General features: G+C 37.2%; 1 protein-coding gene across 1 annotated transcript in view; it reads left to right on the top strand.

Annotated features, from left to right (window-relative positions):
- The window catches only part of NHLRC2 (NHL repeat containing 2), a gene marked incomplete at its 5' end in the record, with an annotated part of 29,524 nt that extends 17,457 nt beyond the window's left edge, over positions 1-12,067 (top strand). The window contains 6 exons of the mRNA XM_035891504.1: positions 4,005-4,104; positions 4,579-4,810; positions 5,270-5,392; positions 6,686-6,895; positions 8,009-8,234; positions 11,042-12,067. Of these exons, the coding sequence (XP_035747397.1) occupies positions 4,005-4,104; positions 4,579-4,810; positions 5,270-5,392; positions 6,686-6,895; positions 8,009-8,234; positions 11,042-11,307 (1,157 nt within the window). The remainder of the gene's footprint in view (positions 1-4,004; positions 4,105-4,578; positions 4,811-5,269; positions 5,393-6,685; positions 6,896-8,008; positions 8,235-11,041) is intronic.
- Positions 12,068-17,198: the final 5,131 nt, after the last annotated feature.

The following is a 17,198-nucleotide window of genomic DNA, read 5'->3' as shown; positions in this document are numbered from 1 at the left end:
CATTAAAGTCACCATTTTTAGCCCCTATTATGTCCCGTTGTATGACATCGCCTTCGTGTCTGTGTCCAAGGATTTCCTTCGATGAGAGGGCAGGTATGTTAACTAAGGAGGAAAATTCCAGAAGCATTTTGTTTCATAAAGGGTATATGCTGTTTGCATGATGCAACACTATGTGGAAGAGTGCCAGTTAGCACAGGAAAAAAAAGAAGAAAATTAATTTTTACTCCTGAAAAGGATGATGTGTACTTGTAACAGTCCAGACTTACAATGCTAGAGCATTCCTGTGGGGCTTTGCTATCTCTGTCTCACTGAAGAACGATAATTCTCTAGTTGTTCTGTCAGTCAGATTTGGATTTAATTTGCTAAACTTCCACTGACTTAAGTGAAGACGAGACTTGCATTCACGTGTGGACATAGGCGGCATGCCTATCTGTAAGCTGGAGGGCGTATTGTATAGCCCTTTTTGCCTCTCATGTTTTTGCAGAGAATGAGTGTACCGACAGAATTCTTCCTTGTTATTTTTTTTTAAAGATAAAATTAGTAGACAAGAATAATATTTTCAAACTTCAATCTATTTAGAAAATGTCAGCGGTGCCAGCCACAAAATGTGACTTTGATTCCCAGGCTTTTAATTCCCAGACTGGAAGTAAGTATGCAGTCCCCAGACAGGGAAGCTGGAAGTGTGGGTAGTCCTGGGAATGGAATCTCTTCAAACAGATATTGTTGTTGACTCTTACAAAATAAAGTCTTTTCTGTGTTCAGATTGACTCACAGTTAATGGTCAGCAGTATTACTGAACTGTTTGAAGTTGTGTATGTGTACAAACAGGACTGTGATTTCTTAAAAAAGAGATACGCAGCAGAGGCAGACTCAGGAACTGAATCATCGTTTGGTAACTGAAGCATTGTATAATGCGGAGTGCCAGTGCATTCAGAGCTCTAGGTCATTCTTAGTGAATCTTTACAAGATAAGTGTATCACATTTGCAAGCCATACTTTGCTTTGATACAGGCAGCACTAAAGATAAGGAAGCATATACCCTAATAAGGAGAAACTGCACTGGATTTTTAAAACAGCTCAAGATAGGTTGGAATGTGGTGCTTAATTGAATAACTGCAAAAGAATTGCTTTGTTCTTTTATGTTGTTTTATAATAAATTATTTAAAAATAAATTCTTTCTGTTCAAGGATGATAAGCAGTTATGATAATGATGGCATTACCATAATTTTACCATGCTGCTTCTCCCTGGCCCCCTTCTCCTGCGAGAACAGCACAAGGATGACAGTGGTGACATGTCCTCAAATTGTGCTATCCTCAGTGAAGAGGTTTTTCTGTCTTTTGTTTTAGAACATAAAGTATTAAGCTCTGTAGTGTCAGGACCATTGTGTGATAAAATACCTTAGCTGTGCAACTATGGGCATTGGGTTTACCTTTCTGCTTTGGGGTTTTTTTGTGGTTTTTTTTTTTAAGTTCTGACATATTTCCCACAATTCAGTATGCCTGTGCTGTTGCCATGCATGCATCCATTCTCTTTGTTCTAATCACCGTCCAGTAGAAAATATTTAAGTGGCATTAAAATTTATGATGTTTATGGAGCTCTTATTTATTTTTCCTATCTTGTTCTCTAATTGAAGAAAGGATCTTCTCTCTGTGGATTTTACATATTCAGTAAAATTTGAAATTAATATTGATACTTTTTCCCTGTGTCTCATATTTGATAACCCTTTCAGTGTGCAGAATTAGAGTAAGAAATCTTTTCAGTTTTTCAATGTATAGCTGTCACAAGGGAGTTTTCAGTGGGTGGAATTAGAGTACTGGAATTAGAGCATTGGATAGATGAAGACTGGAATAGATTTTTCTAAAGTGCTCAGTTCTAGTCTTACTGCTTCATTTCACTGGTGGATGAAGTGAATATTAAATAATTAACAAAGCACTTTTTGAGATGCCTCAAAATGAACTGCACAGTATAGCAAGATAAAAAACTCGCTTTCTGAACTGACAAGTGATTTTAGCATTGTTCATTCTGGGCCACTCAGAATAGTAGCGTCTGAAAAGTGCAAGATACGCTTCATGGAAACATGAAATCCTGAAATTGAACATGTGCTCTATTGGAAGTAGTGAAATGAATTCATAGGGCATTTTTTTTTTCAATTTAAATCTCTTAGAAACAAGCTCTAATCAAAGGTTATTTTGTAGGGTTTTGTCATTTTTTTATTGGGGTGTTTTTGGCGTTGCCAGTACTTTTGGAGCATCTCTGGTGACTCATAAAACATGCTTTTTGCAACTCATTTTGTAAGCCTTCCTGCTTAATTAAAAGCTTTTAGGTGCTTTGGAAGTTTGACTTTTATTCTTGGAACTCTAGTCTGCGTCAAAACATGGAGCCATGTGGAGATGCAGGAGAGAGTCAGCAGAGTTCCTTTGATCACAGTCTTGAAAACTTGTATCTTGATCCAAGAAATAGAAAAGACTGAAGATAAAGTGCATTAAAATCATACCAGTGCTGCTCTGAAGAGGGCTCACAGTATGAGGAAATTGATTCTGGAGACAGAAGGATGCTTTTTTTTCCCTCTTGCAGCGTGTAATGTAAGAAGGGTTTAGGATTAGAAGAACAACAGCAGGATCCCAGTTGGGGGAATAGTGATAATTTCATTTTAGGAAGATTGATTTAGATTAACTTCTCAGGTTTAAAATGCTTGCAAGCATTTTGTATATAATTGCTTTCATTCTGAAACTCCAGAATGAGGAGGGCAGTATCCATTAGATTGTTTGCAGAAACAGCTATGAGATGCATAGTGTTTTATAAGCTCGTGTGAATAACAAGTTTCTGTGAGCCATTTGAAGGTATTTTTCTGTTGACTGGCTAATAGTTATTCCAATACCTGATGCATTCATGTAGAAAAACATTTTACTGTTGTCTCCGTGACTGGCTAATAGTTATTCCAATACCTGATGCACTTTACTGTTGTCTCCAACTAGACAGGACAGTTGTATACAATGTCTATAGACCAGTACAGATAAGTGTCCCCATTTTAATGTGATTTTTAAGTGTCAACTTTCTGTTCCTTAAAATTTTCAGAAAAGACTAAGATAGTAACTTTCTTTTGCTTTTGGGTTTTTTGGGGTTTTTTTAAATGGTCTTTCACCACTTCATGCGTGCTTTCTTATGCTGTAATGTGATATGTTTAAAGCTATAGAGCACTTAGATGTTTTTCCATTTGTATCGCTTTATTTGTGAAGTTTTGTCTGGGCAAGCTTTGTAATTTTGTAGATTCGGATTGGTGAATAGCGGTGTTGTACTTTGAGATTACACATTTGTGATACCACATGTAATAGGGCATAGGGTGTACAACTTGGAAACTGGATGGTTAGTGCAGGGAGAAATGAGTAATTGCCCACATCGCATCTAATCTTTGAATAAGCAGCAGTTGTGCTCTCCAGAGCGTAACTCGACATGACACCCAAGCATCAGTTACCCTTATCTTAAAAACATTATGTACTCTGTACGTAACAAAGGTACTGCTCTTATTATTTCTCTCAAAACCTGTATACAATTGCCAGTATTTTTTTTTAATATCTAAGTTTGTCACTGGCTTAGTAAAAAAAAAACCCACCCACCTCTACCCAGCCCCCCAAAACCCATGCTTAGCAAAGATATGTGCATATTTGTTGGCCAGTATGAATCCAAAAATAACAGGTGAAATGTGGACCCAATGTGAAGTGTTGCAAAGACCAAATCCTATTTGAAGTATTGCCTTTACCAGGTAAGGATATTAAAACCACTATATTTATATCCTTGGGAGGAGTGCAGAAGAAAAATAGCAGAGATCTTGGTAGATGAAAGACATTCTCTCTCCTTTTTCTCTGGTTTTTCTTTTTTTTTCAGTCCATAGCAGAAGGTGAGCTGGAGTAGGGGGGATGACACGGTTGGTTTGTTGATTTCTTTGTTTTATAAAACATTCTCAAAGATATTTTTTTAATCTGTTTTTATACATCCATTTTTAAAAGTTTCCGGGACCCAGGAAGACGACGTTTTATGGATAGCAATGGCAGGCACCCATCAGGTGTGGGCACTGATGTTGGAAGGTGGAAGACTACCAAAGGGAAGGTAAGCAGCCGTAACAAGAGTCATGTGAAATTGCTGCTTGTCTTGATAAACAGCTTTCAAACCCCAAAGAGAGAGATAATCAAATTACACAAAAAATATTTTTTCTCAAGCTGTACTTAGCTTGAAGCTTCCTGCCTCTGTTCAGACTTAAAAGGTGTGTGTCCTTTAAAGTCTAGCTGCATTTTCCACGATTGTTAGTTGAAATGAAATACACTACTTTTGCTATAAACCTGTGACTTGGTAGGGTATGTCTGTATAATTGAATGCTACTTTTCATTTCATTTGCTGAATTGTCTAGTGATGATTGATAAACTGAGGTGAAATAAAAGTTAGCACAAAGGCATTGAATGATTCCTTGTGCTGCAGTACAGTTGGTTTTATAACTCACAAGTGCTTCTCCTGTAGCTTCTGTTTATGCATAATGCCTGAAGTATTTCAATCTCATTCTTGAACTTGGGTACTATTTTCCTTTAGTGATTTAAAGAAGGGAGTCTGCCTTCGATTCGCTGGGAGTGGAAATGAAGAGAACAGAAACAATGCATACCCGCATAAGGCAGGCTTTGCACAGCCTTCAGGTCTCTCTCTGGCTTCCGAGGAACCGTGGAACTGCCTTTTTGTAGCAGACAGTGAGAGCAGCACTGTGCGAACCATCTCTCTGAAAGACGGAGCAGTGAAGCACCTTGTAGGAGGAGAGAGAGATCCATTGGTAATCACTTCAAACTTCCCCACACTGCCCTACTAATATTCCTCAAGCCTGACCTGGAGGAACCACTTTTGGGGTGAGAGGGTAAATCAGTTTCCGTGGCCATCAATTTCTTAACTTCACTGCTTGGAATGCAAATGTGTGCCGGTTGTGACGCTCAGGTTGTAGTGCAAATTGTTGGTCCTCAGATAACAAATTACTTCACTTATTTTTAAAATGGCCAACTTGATTCAGCATTGTGTGGTCATTAAAGCCAGATGGATTCATGCTGATAACGTAAATGTGAGAGTTTCCATTTCCATGGTGAGCATCCATACTTCCCAGTTTTCAGTATCCTTGTTTTGAAATTGTCTTTATTTTTTAATTTTTTTAAGCCAGTGAATTTCCATTTAATTACAATCATTTAAATTCATGTCAGCTTTGAAGAATTAAATGTATTAATTTAATAAAATACTTTTTCAGAATTTGTTTGCCTTTGGTGATGTGGATGGAGCGGGCATAAATGCAAAGCTGCAACATCCCTTAGGAGTAACATGGGACAAGAAAAGAAAACTACTCTATGTGGCAGATTCCTATAATCATAAGGTAAGCTTATAGTATCTTGATATATACAGGCTTTGCAATTTTTACTACTACGAAGGGTTATTTTAGGAACATACAGAGATTGTGCTTGGTTTGGTTAAGCTCAGGAAACAAATGATACGAGTTCCTTTGTGGGTTCTTTTTCTTTTCTTCCTGCCTTTACTGGGTCCTTCTCTTTACAATTGTTTTAGTGTCACATGCTGCTGTGTTGATATGGTGGTCCCTTGGGGAAGGGTGAATTTAGAGTGCCAAGTTACAATTCAGACTAAAGACCCTTTCCTTATATCTTCCCAGACATGCTGAACTACAGCAAAAGAGCTAAGAGTGCTTAATCAGGAATACTGCAGGTTTGATAAAACCGGGAGAGCAAGAGGACTTGCTTTTCCCTTAAAAGGGAAAGAAAGAAGAAGAGGAAGAAATTTTTTACAATGAGGGTGGTGAAACACTGGAACAGGTTGCCCAAAGAGGTAGTGGAGGCCCCATCCCTGGAAACATTCAAGGCCAGGTTGGACGGGGCTCTGAGCAATCTGATCTAGTTAGCAGTGTCCCTGCTTACTGCAGGGGGGTTGGACTAGATGACCACTAGTGGTCCCTTCCAACCCTAAACATTCTATGATTCTATGATAAAAAGCCACCCAAGTTTTGAGAAGTATTTTGGGTTGCCTCCATGGAACTCTGAGATAAGAGAGATTGTTTTGCATGATTGTTCTTATGTGATATTGTATAAACTTTCATGTCTAGAAGGTTAACTGTACATTGATTAAAAAGTAATTTGTTTTAATTTGAAGAACAGAGTGTAACACTAAATGCTTATTGAAATGTATGTGGCAAATGAAATTTTGTTTCAGGTATTGTATAAAACATAAACTTTTTTTGCTGTTACTTTAAGAAAAGAAAACCCTCATCTATTTTTAGCAAAAAAATTATATGGAAGTTAGTCTGCCAGTTTTGCTGTGCTCTTTCTATTTTGCAAATGTTTCCAGAAAGGCAACAAAGATCAGAAAAACAAGCCATTCGGCATACTTTTATACTAGAGGGGTAGGTGCCTTCGAAATTATGAGACCACTGAATGAAGACCAAAGGAAGAAGTGAAGTCCAATAGGGGATGGAGAGGTGGAAGATGGGAGGTGTTATTTGGTAGGTATGATAATTTAGCTTCTAGGACACACACTTGGTAGCTAAGGTACTCAGAGTTGGTGCTGGCTTCTGAAAACATGGGGCATAAGATAATGCAGAACTTTGAAATCCTGGTGGGTCTTCTTCAGAGAAGGTTTTTTATGTCTTTGTTTATCTTAGATTAAGGTTGTAGATCCTAAGATGAAGAACTGTGCTACCCTGGCAGGCACAGGAGAAGCAAGCAATGTTATTGGTTCCAGCTTTACACAGTCAACATTTAATGAACCGGGAGGTTTGTGTGTTGAAGAAAATGGCCGCTTGATGTATGTTGCAGATACAAATAATCATCAGATTAAAGTGCTGGATTTGGACACAAAAATTCTTTCCATGGCAAGTAATACTTGTTAAACAGGCTGATAGTGGTGTTTCTTGATATGAATTACTATTACAGACTTTGGCAAGTGGTATAAAAATCATATAGCTAATAAACATTTTGGGTACGGTAGTTATAGTCACAGAATGTTTTGTGATGATCTGGCAAATAAACATTGCCTGTTAGCACAGTTGTTGAAAGCCTTAGTCTTTGGAAAGGCAACTTTTGCATGAAAACAGAAGGTGATGATCCCCTAGAAAAGAACAATACAGAAACATGAGTTATTAAAAAATATGGCATAGTTTTTCAGTATGAAAAGCATTTCATGAACACTTGCCAACTCCCTTTGTAACAAGTGGAAGTTGAAATAGTTCACCAAGATGATTTTGGGAGGTCACTTAATGAAGGTGGATATATAGTGGGCTTCCAAGTTGTCAAATCAAACGACTGTCATAATTGAGCACTGCTGTATTTGCTTATAACCATGAAGGCAAAACAAATTTGTGCTCCTGTCCATCTTAAAGTGTCACTATGTTTTAAAGTTTTCATATGTATATACATATATGACATAATAGTCCGACTGTCTTCTTGTATGTTTCTTGCATTTAATAGTACACGATCTTAATGCCTGTTTAAATTTTCATATCATATAACATGTTGGTGGCTTTTCTGGGAAATTATCCTTTACTTTACTGTGCAATCTGCAGGGTTAAAATCTTGGATTTTATTACCAAAGCATGTGGTTTACCACCAGATTAAAAGAAAATACCTATATGTTTTATTTAAAGTAAAAATAGAATGCAACTGTTAAAATTTTAAATTAAAGCACACTCTAAGTAGCAGATACTCTAAAGTCATTGTGGATTTTATGATTTTAATAGCAAATATTATTTTTATTTGGGTTAATCAGGTTTTTATCTTTTTCATTTTAAGAAATAATGTTGTCCTTCCCTTTTTATTTGTCACTGTAGTATCATTGCACTTTGTCAGAAAGTTTTAGTCCAATACCCACATTATCATGTGTTAGTTTTCCTAGTCCATGTCAGCTTTGAAACTGCGATTGTATTGTGAAAGCCTATTTGCTTTCAGTACAAATAAAAATAAATATTTTGTTTGATTTCTACTGGTAGTTGCCTATCCTGAATCCAGAAGCATGTGATGTTCCAGACAACCTGCCTGTGCAAAAGGATAAAACAACAAACCTTCCAAAACTGCCTAAATCTGCACCAAACGTTCAACTTCCTTCTCTAACTGTAGCTCCTGGCCAGACAATTCAGTTTGTATTAAAGTTGACTCTTCCTCCAGATTCAAAACTGAATGAAGAAGCACCCAATTCCTGGTTTATCACAGCAGAAGGTAAAATGTTTGTGTTGTTTTATCAGTTGAATGGGAGTAGGTAAGATACAAAGTGGGTTCTATCATGATGTGCCTGTAACACAGGGGGTGTCAGTCTGATGAATCAAAATGTCCCTCCCAGTCTGGTGTTCCCATTTGACCTTGTGATGCAATGCATGTTATTTAGAGTTTATACATTTAACATTTGGAGTGGGAAGATTAGAAAAACCCACCTGATAGGCTGCTTTTTGCTTGAATTAATACATGATGCTTTTTTTTTTTTTAAACTTTCTTGGAAGAAGCTGCCAGTGAGGGCTTGCAAAGGTACTGATCCCAGAACAGTTGAGCTTTTTGCTCCTTATATGCTTGCCCTCTCCACTGTCTCTATGAACAGCTTATCCCAGCTCTACTGTCTGTTGCTGGGAGAAAGCTCACTGTGAAGCCAAAGCATATTCCTGGATGACATTCCTTTTTTTTTGCTTTTGTCTCTTCCAGAAAGTATTTGAGGTGCATTTATACCTAACTACTTTGAACCTATTTTGTTATAATTGATATTTGCATGTTTCCACTTGAATATAATAAGGCACACTTTCTTATGTAAGAGGTAAATTATGGTATGTCAAGGAAGCAGAAATGATTGGCCTTTCTTGCAAGTACTTTTGCTGACTTCCTGTGTGACCTTGGGCAATTCTTTCAGTCACTGTGTACCTTGGTTACTGTGAAATGGGGATATCATTATTATATTGGAATAATGGAAACATTACTTCATGTTGTGGAGGTTTCCTGAGCCTAAATTAATCTCTCTCAACTCTTTTAAGTATTCTAAAAGAGGACATGGAATATGTTTACATGGTGTGTGACTGAAGAGGTTTAATTCTAGCCATTGTTGCCATCCTTACGCTGGGGATTACTATGCCCATAACAGACTGGTCTGTCTGAGTGTTCCCTAAAATTCTTTTCAGTACAAAAATAGCAAGGTTATCTGGAATGCCTTCTTGCACAGGATGGCCATTAGTGGGTGTTTGGAGACAGTGCTTTCCAGTGGTCTAGCTTTACCCAAAAGGCAGCATCTATTTGTGCCCTTGGAAGTACTATATGAAAGCCAATATACAAAATAACCCATATTTTTTTCACATTCTTTATGTATTGAAAGAGTTTTTCCTGGTTGTTGAGTTATTAAAGTGTGATTCATTTGCTTTAATACATTAAACTCTAGGAGAAAATTTTTTTATCTCACTGGAATGTCAATACTTCTAGAAAGTATCCTATAGCGGGTGCTATGTGCCTAAGTAAAACCGTAAAACTAGTGTTCTTGTCGGTGAAGGGAGGACACTTAGCACTCAGGCTCCGTGAGAAATTTCTGAACTTTATAAACACATTTCCTGTTAGAGCCTAGGCACCCTAAAGCAAGTGATGCATGGTACAGAGAGCTGTTACCTCTTGGAGGAAGTGAACAAGTTACCCACTAAGCCAGTATAGAGCAGAGGAAAGCTTAGCTGAACAGTTTTAAAAAAAGAAGAGCCTAGAATGTAATTTTCTTTAGTTTCTGTGTCAAGCTTTTGATGTTGAAATTGCATCATTTGCACCTTCAATAGATTTTTGAAAGCATAGAAAGAACATATTTCAGTTCTGTTCACTCAGTTGTTGCACTGCACTGGAAAACATTTATTTTTAGAAATGCTGCTGGATTTTAAAATTCTACTGATTTTTAGTAATTGTTCTCTAGCTGAATTTACATGCCATATTGGCTTTTACAATGATAAATACTTGTTAATAGTTATCTCTGCTTGTAGATAAAGTTAAACTGATGTGAAAGTAAACATCTCTTCATCTTTTGACTCGTCTTTTCTTGGCCAGCTTTCAAAGTGTCCATGTGGTAGCTTAATTAAATTGATTGCTTTTAAAAGCAGTCAACAAATACTGTACAGGCACTGCAATTTGTTTATATGCCTCATGATTTAAAGTAGTTTCTCCTCCCAGTTTGTGCTTTTGGAGTACAAATAGACTATTTCCAGGAGAGTCAGCACACTTTTTGGCCTACAGAATCTCCAAACATTGTTGAAGTAAAGATATATGTGATATCTTTAAGGGTTAGTAAAACTGGAGAATGTAAGCAACCTAAACTCAACAAGTCATTTCAAGCTCATAAATTCTAGAGCCAACTTTTAGGAATTTTCTGAAAAATGCCAAAAAGAGCACTTCATCCATCTCACTTACAGTAAAATGCAGAGTACAGTGCAGTGAGCTAGGTACATTTATTGTGCAGTTCATTTTTCAGTTCGCATACTCTTAAATATTTAAATAAATGTGAAACTCAAGTTCTGTCGTAACAGTCAGCCTGCGCATTGCTAAATTGCAGCAACCCACTTGTAAAACCAACGCTTCTGTTTGGAAGTGCCATAACTTACCTGCAGTTTTCTGCATTTACGGCAGATACCTTACTATTGGACCTCAGATACAAGGGTATAGCAGCCCATTAATTTAAGGAGTTTTGCTTGCATATCTCAGAATAAATTTTAATATCCTCTTAAGAGCATATAGGACAAATTGCAGATCCATTGCATTTAAATAAGATGTACTGTATATATACCTATAGTTCTGAAGCAAAGCTGTGGGTCTCTCCATCTTTAAATGACTGCTAAAGAAGCATTTGTAAATTACTTTTCCTTTTTCTTTGTCTATGACTGGAAAGATCAGGAAGGAAATTTCCCCTAACGTTGCATGTGGAAAGAAAGTCCATGTTGTCCTGTAGATAAAAGTAGCGTTTTCTGTAGGTTTCGGACATGGTGTTAAATATCCTAATGATAAAACTTGTTCTTCTTTTACAGATAATAGCTGGTTGGTTCAAGAACAGTGTCTGTCTGGAGAAATAAAGGATGTTTCCTGTCAAACTATCATTCCCTTTCAGTTACCCAGGAGCTGTCTGTCAGCTGAAGCTATCCTGGCTGTCAAAGCGTGCCTTTACTATTGCAGCAAAGGAAGCAATGCCTGTATGATGAAAGGAATCTCATTCAGTCAGCCTTTACAGATAGCTAGTACAAACCAAGGCGGCTTGGCTCAAGTTGAACTGATACACACGTTTTTAACCAACTAACCCAAAGCCAGCTAATTTCAACCTCTGTTTTACTATCCACCATTTCTGTAGGAGAAAAACTTCTGTCTGTTGTTCATTATCCTGGAAATCATGACAAAGCTAAGAAGTAATATACTTGGGAAGGTGAAGCAGATTTCCCTCCAGCTAAACGTGAAAATTTATCATCACAACCTCATTTCTTTTCATTACAGTAGCAGCAATAATATTGTAATACTCTCGACTCTGTTGCCAATTGTGAATATATTGGCTGTTTGCCAGTCTAAGCAATGAGCAACAATTTTTAGAGTTCTTTTGAAAGAGCTGGTGTTCCTTTGTGATGTTACTGTAAGAAGTTCTTTGCACTGAACACACTGTTAGAATAGCTAGATCATTTGCGGCTAACAGTTACAAATTCCTTTTGTGCTCTTACTAATTTCTAATAGAATGTCAAAACTAATTGTCTTTCTCTAGGCTGTAAAAGAAGTATCTTGCTTATCTTTCTGTAACAGCATTTATGGCACATGTATTTTGAAAATACATCTTAAACTAGGTGCAGCTCTAATTTTATGCAAATGGAGTGTTTTGTTTAACTAAATATGACCGCCTTATATGAAGAGCATAGTTTCATGGCAAAATTTCTGTGAAAGGAAGTGTTCAAGTTCCTACAGAAGAATTTCATGCTGATTTCTAACAAAGAATGTGCCTCTCTCTAATCTGTATATATATATGTAAAGAAAAAAAAAAAACAAACACAAAACCATGCTGGAGTTTTTGTGATATGTACCAATTTACATTTTATAGTCTGGTAGATAATGGGTGAATATCTAAACTGCAAAAATGAAACGTCAACCATTTCAAGAGTGAATTACTTTCCACTTCTATGATTTGTCTGTAGAAGTCTGAAGACTTCTGTCTTGCAATTACATAATATTAAGAAGAATATTACAGCCTTGAAGTCTGATTCAGAGTCTTTTGAAGTCACTGTTAGTCCCCCTGTTTGTAATACCGGCCAGTGAACCAGAACTGTATATTTAATAATGTATTATTTGCAGTCATGTTTAGAGGTTCTGAGCTTTTGCTAGAAAACTGCTGACCTAATCTTTGAGTAAGATGCTTTAAAACTGTATTACAAAATTCTGCATTTGGTGGTTAAGTGTTTTGCAAGTAAACTTCCTTCAATTTGCTGTAGTAAGTAGCAGGAATACAGGAGGGGGTGCACACTTCTTACTTGAACTGGAAGAGTGTCCACAGTGCTTAAATGGTAATTGGATTAGGGTGTGTGCTCTGGTCATAGGAATCCATTCTGAGAAGGTGACTTTGTTTTAAGTTTGCAGATAGTATTTTCACATATATTATAAAGTACAGTACTGAAAGAATTTTTATATAACCTTTTCTAAAACAGTCACCCTTGTTTCTGACACCTGTCAGTAAATCCCCATATGATTTGTTGTTGCTCTTTCTTACTCAAAGGCTGACTGAAATGTTGGTCATGAACCCAAGAGGCTTTTGTTTTAAGGGAACCAGATGGACTGGTGTGGTTTTTCCTTCCATTGAAATGCCAGCCTATCTGCGAGTTCTCTGTAGTACCAGAAACGGTCATTATCTCACCTGTCAGCAAGGCAACGGCTGAACTATTATTTTTCTTGTGTTTGTTTTTTAAGCAACTTTTCTAATTCAGTGTTTCAGCTCCTTTGGGTAAGCATCTCGGTTCTCACATGTCATTGTGAAGAAGGAGAAAGCTTTCCTACTTTTGTTCACAGATTGCAAATGCTAGTGGAAGGATGAAGGTAAAGAAACTGATGTGGGCATTTATAATTTTTCACACTTTAGTACAACTCACTCTTTCAGAATTTTTGTCTGTTTGTTTAACTTTGGATAGTAGCCAGGAAAGCTGAGATCAGCTTCCAGCTAGCCCACAAATTTTCTGTTGCTCACTGAAAAAAACAAGCATTAGTTTCAGAAGTTCAGAATAACGAACAAAACTGTTACAGTTATCTTGAACGTATAATTCAGCAGATGGATTTTTTTTTCTCTCATTTTCAACTAGAATGACATCATATTTGTCTATTTCAGTTGGATGAGATCATCAAATTCTGCCTGTATTCCAGTATTCAAAACAAAAAAAGTCAACAAATCTGTTTTCTTATTGACACTTTTAAATCAATGTATTGCTGTAGGGGAAAGACTGTGTATTCCTAACTTCATTTAACTGTAGTGTGTAATGTTTAAATATAACACTGTAGATACATTTTTCTATCTAAATGTACATATATAATTGTGTGTTTAAGTGACGTATCCTTTTTGTTTTCAAGTTTTGACTTTTAGTCACTGTACGTAGACACACTCAGAAGCACAATAAGCTTATTGGGGACGGGTGATAGTAGGTAGTAGGAAAACTGTTGCATGAGCATCAGACTGAAGACCAGGATCAAACTGTAAAGGACCTTTAAATATTTAGTTGTAGCCAAATTTTAAGCAATTGTATTTTAAGAAAACCAGTTTCAGCTTTACTAGTGGAGAGCAGGACTGTATCTGTTTGAACCAGTTTTTTCTTTATCTTTTCTTGTAAGTCCATGTCTTGTGGCAGATGACTGAACCGTACGTGAACTAGGGGAGTGGTGTACTATATCCCTGCTGCTACTACTTTCTACAAAGCCTTAGAGCATTCCTTGCTACTGCACTGCAATGGCTTTATGCTAAAGGAGAGGCAGAAGATGTGATACCATCTCAAAAAGACACAAAACCCACTGTTAACAAAGAAAATCTTTATATTCCAAAATGGTTTCTCTCTGAAACCAGTTAAGTCCTAGGCAACAACCCTTTAGTTTTCAAGGGAGAGCTGCTTTTCCTGACTCATCTTAGTGGGTTTCACACAGGGATGCTGCTGTAATCATTCTCCTTCATCATCTTAGGAGCAGCTGATTCTCAGCGTGCTCCAGTTCTCGCTGATGAGGTCACTGGGGTTCGTCTGCTCCTCGCTCCCTCGGTCTGTGTGTTCGCTGTGACTGGCCTTTAATCATACAGCCTAACGCTACCTTTTGTTTCTCCAATAGCAGACACGTTCCTGGAGTCACTCCTTCTGTTTCACTTGTGGTATACAGACATTTGAATGTTTTGTAGTTAGAAAAATATAGGGTTTAGAAGCTTATGATGTTTAGGGGTACTATTTCCATTGCTTCCTCCAGGGTTTACAAGATGCTCTTCCAGTAAAGCAACAAGTGCCATGAATGTAACCAGACAGGCAAACAGAAAGCTGCAGAAATTTATTTAAGTACCAGAAAGCATCTTCAAAATATGATTCAGAAAAATAGACAATGTTACTACTGTGTCTCAGTACAGAAAAATCAGATATACCGATGACTGCTATCTCTTTGTGTGGTAATTTAGTTTATTAGTGTTTGCTGATACAAAACTTGTGAGCAGGTTGATATGGCTCAGCACTCCCATGTATGTAATTCAAGGCCTTTTCAAAACATGTCTTTCTACTGACTTTAATAGGTTTTGCATCAGACCCTAATAAATTAATAAATTACTATAGCAAATCTCTAAAGAATATTGGTCATGGTTGTATTGTCTAATGGAAACAAGTTCAGTGGCATTTGCAGTTTAGTTCTCGTGTTTGCTTTCCTGTAACAGCTTTTGGTTTTGAATGAATATATTAATAGTTGTCTGAGATGTTTTTAGAAGTGTTATTTAAGTACAGTACAATATTCTTCATTAGACTAGGAAAAAGATAATGTGGTTTTGAAGAGGGAGCATAATGTATTTTAATAGCTTTTTCATGTTGTTTGCATTCAGTAGCAACTTTCTGTAGTTTGTTCCCTTCTGTTGAAGGAAGAGGAGGGATGCTGACTGTGTAAACCTATTGATGGGCACATATTTTATGCACACATTTTTAGTTGATTCCTTTTTGTGTTAGATTCTCACATGTCATTTTGGGCTTTTCTACAGGATGCACTTCTTCATAGTTTGTGTTTTGCCTCTCATGTCTTCCACGGGTAGAGCATTATGTTTGTATAATGCTGTGGTAATGTCATGATACAAAGCAAGTACAGACCAGATGAGTAAGTAGTTTTATAGCATCATGTTAATGCCTTATCTGCTTAGCCTCAGAAAAGGTGTGTATGGCTTCCAGTACATTGTATATATTCTTAATGCACTTTTTTACTTCCGGTGGGCAAATCTTGTAGCTCAAACCATGGGTAGAACTATTTTTGTGAGAATGTCAAGAAAAACATATTCCTTATCTCTTGCTCAGAGGAGGGGGATGATCAGAATGAAGTGACTTCCCTTCTCATGCAGGGGCATGTCCTTCTGGTTTTTTAATTATTGACTATTTCAGCAGAGAGAGTTGTATTATTGACCACAATTTCTCATGAATTTTTGATTCCTAACAAAGTTTTCTAGATACCTGGAAGCTTTAAATGTCTGACTTTGTAGAGTTATGAGTGATATATATAGTTGAAAATGTCTTATAGTTTAGCAGACAATAGCAGAGATTTATGTACATTCTTATGGTCTGTAATTTTTTAAAATCACTGTTATTAATCAAGACTTACCTCAGAGACACATTGCAGCTGAACTCCACAGAAGTGTGTTCATAAACTGTGTATTGCAACTCAAAAGTAAGTTTTCTTGCTTGTATAATGCGTGAGAGATGCTGTGGCAGGTTGTGTGTATGTGTCCTCCAGGCTGCAGTTGCGCTACCTGAGGAGAATTTATCATGCACAGCAGCTTATCTGCAGCAACCACCCACAGTAACTATCCACTCAAATCTGCCAGCTCATTTGTTCATATAATCAATTAAAATTACTGATTTATGTTAGTAAAGATTTAGTATTTAGAATTAGTCATTATAATTTTTGTTGAAATTGGTTCATCAGGGATTACAGGAGCTTCTCTGTCCCAAGGAAGGAAAGTATAAGAATGGTGACAATTAGTTGGAGACAGTTGTTGAAAATGTGAGACCTCGTTATTCTTTAATTAAACCACTGTATCTGTCTTTGTATACTACAACAGATCATGAATTTAGAACCGGTTTTATATGCCATTATGTTCATATAACCAAATTTGACTACTGTCTTCCGTCAGAAGCAGCTGATCTTACTTTTTAGAGCTTTTGTGCTATCATATGTGAAATCACTTACTCTCGTTAAGGATTAGGATCCTTTCTTGTTAAGGATTCAGCATACCTATGATTGAGTTTCCAAGTTTATCTTAGTTTCTCTGCAATACTATTATGGGGGATTTCGGTTAAGTTTTTGGATCTATCATTTCCCCCTGTAGTTTCCCAAGAATGGAATGCAGCCAATATCTTGTTACCATGGAGGGATCCAAGTAGGATAATTCCCTCCACCAGTTCCTTGCCCCTCCCCTGCTTTAGGCGTGGGGATGTAAACAGTAGGGCTGCCCCATATAGAGAGAGTGTTACCTGGCAGCGCACTCCCAAAGGGTGCCAGTGAGGTGAGAATTTCATGATGAGTTACACCATGGCACTAATCCTCACAGTGGATAGATCTGCTGTATGCTGGCTTTCTGGGGCTTCCTGCTTCCTAGGGCTACTTTTCTTGACGGCCTATAAAGTCTTGCTCCATAAAGATGGCAAGAATTTTGCCCTTATTATTCCTGCAAGTCTTAATTTAATTGATTCATTAGTACTCTTTTATCTTAAGATAACCTGGCAATAATTACCAGAATCTAGGACCTATCTGGGCCCTCCCCCATGCTTCTAGGTAGCATTACAATAAGATTGTGTCCTCAGGTCTTCATCAAGCTTTACACTGATGCAGCTACCATCAAAATTTTTACCTTTACCTCTGGCCCTGTCCAGTGAGGTCCTGAAGCTGTTTCTAGATCTCCCAGAGCATCCCATCAAACCCGAGTAGCCTATGTGGGGATTTCGATGGCTCTTA

Source organism: Egretta garzetta, unplaced genomic scaffold (assembly GCF_000687185.1).
Source record: "Egretta garzetta isolate BGI_Z169 unplaced genomic scaffold, ASM68718v1 scaffold273, whole genome shotgun sequence".
Classification (NCBI taxonomy): Eukaryota; Metazoa; Chordata; class Aves; order Pelecaniformes; family Ardeidae; genus Egretta; species Egretta garzetta.
The sequence above is the reverse complement of the archived record's forward strand: the minus strand, read 5'-3'. Positions and strand labels throughout refer to the sequence as shown.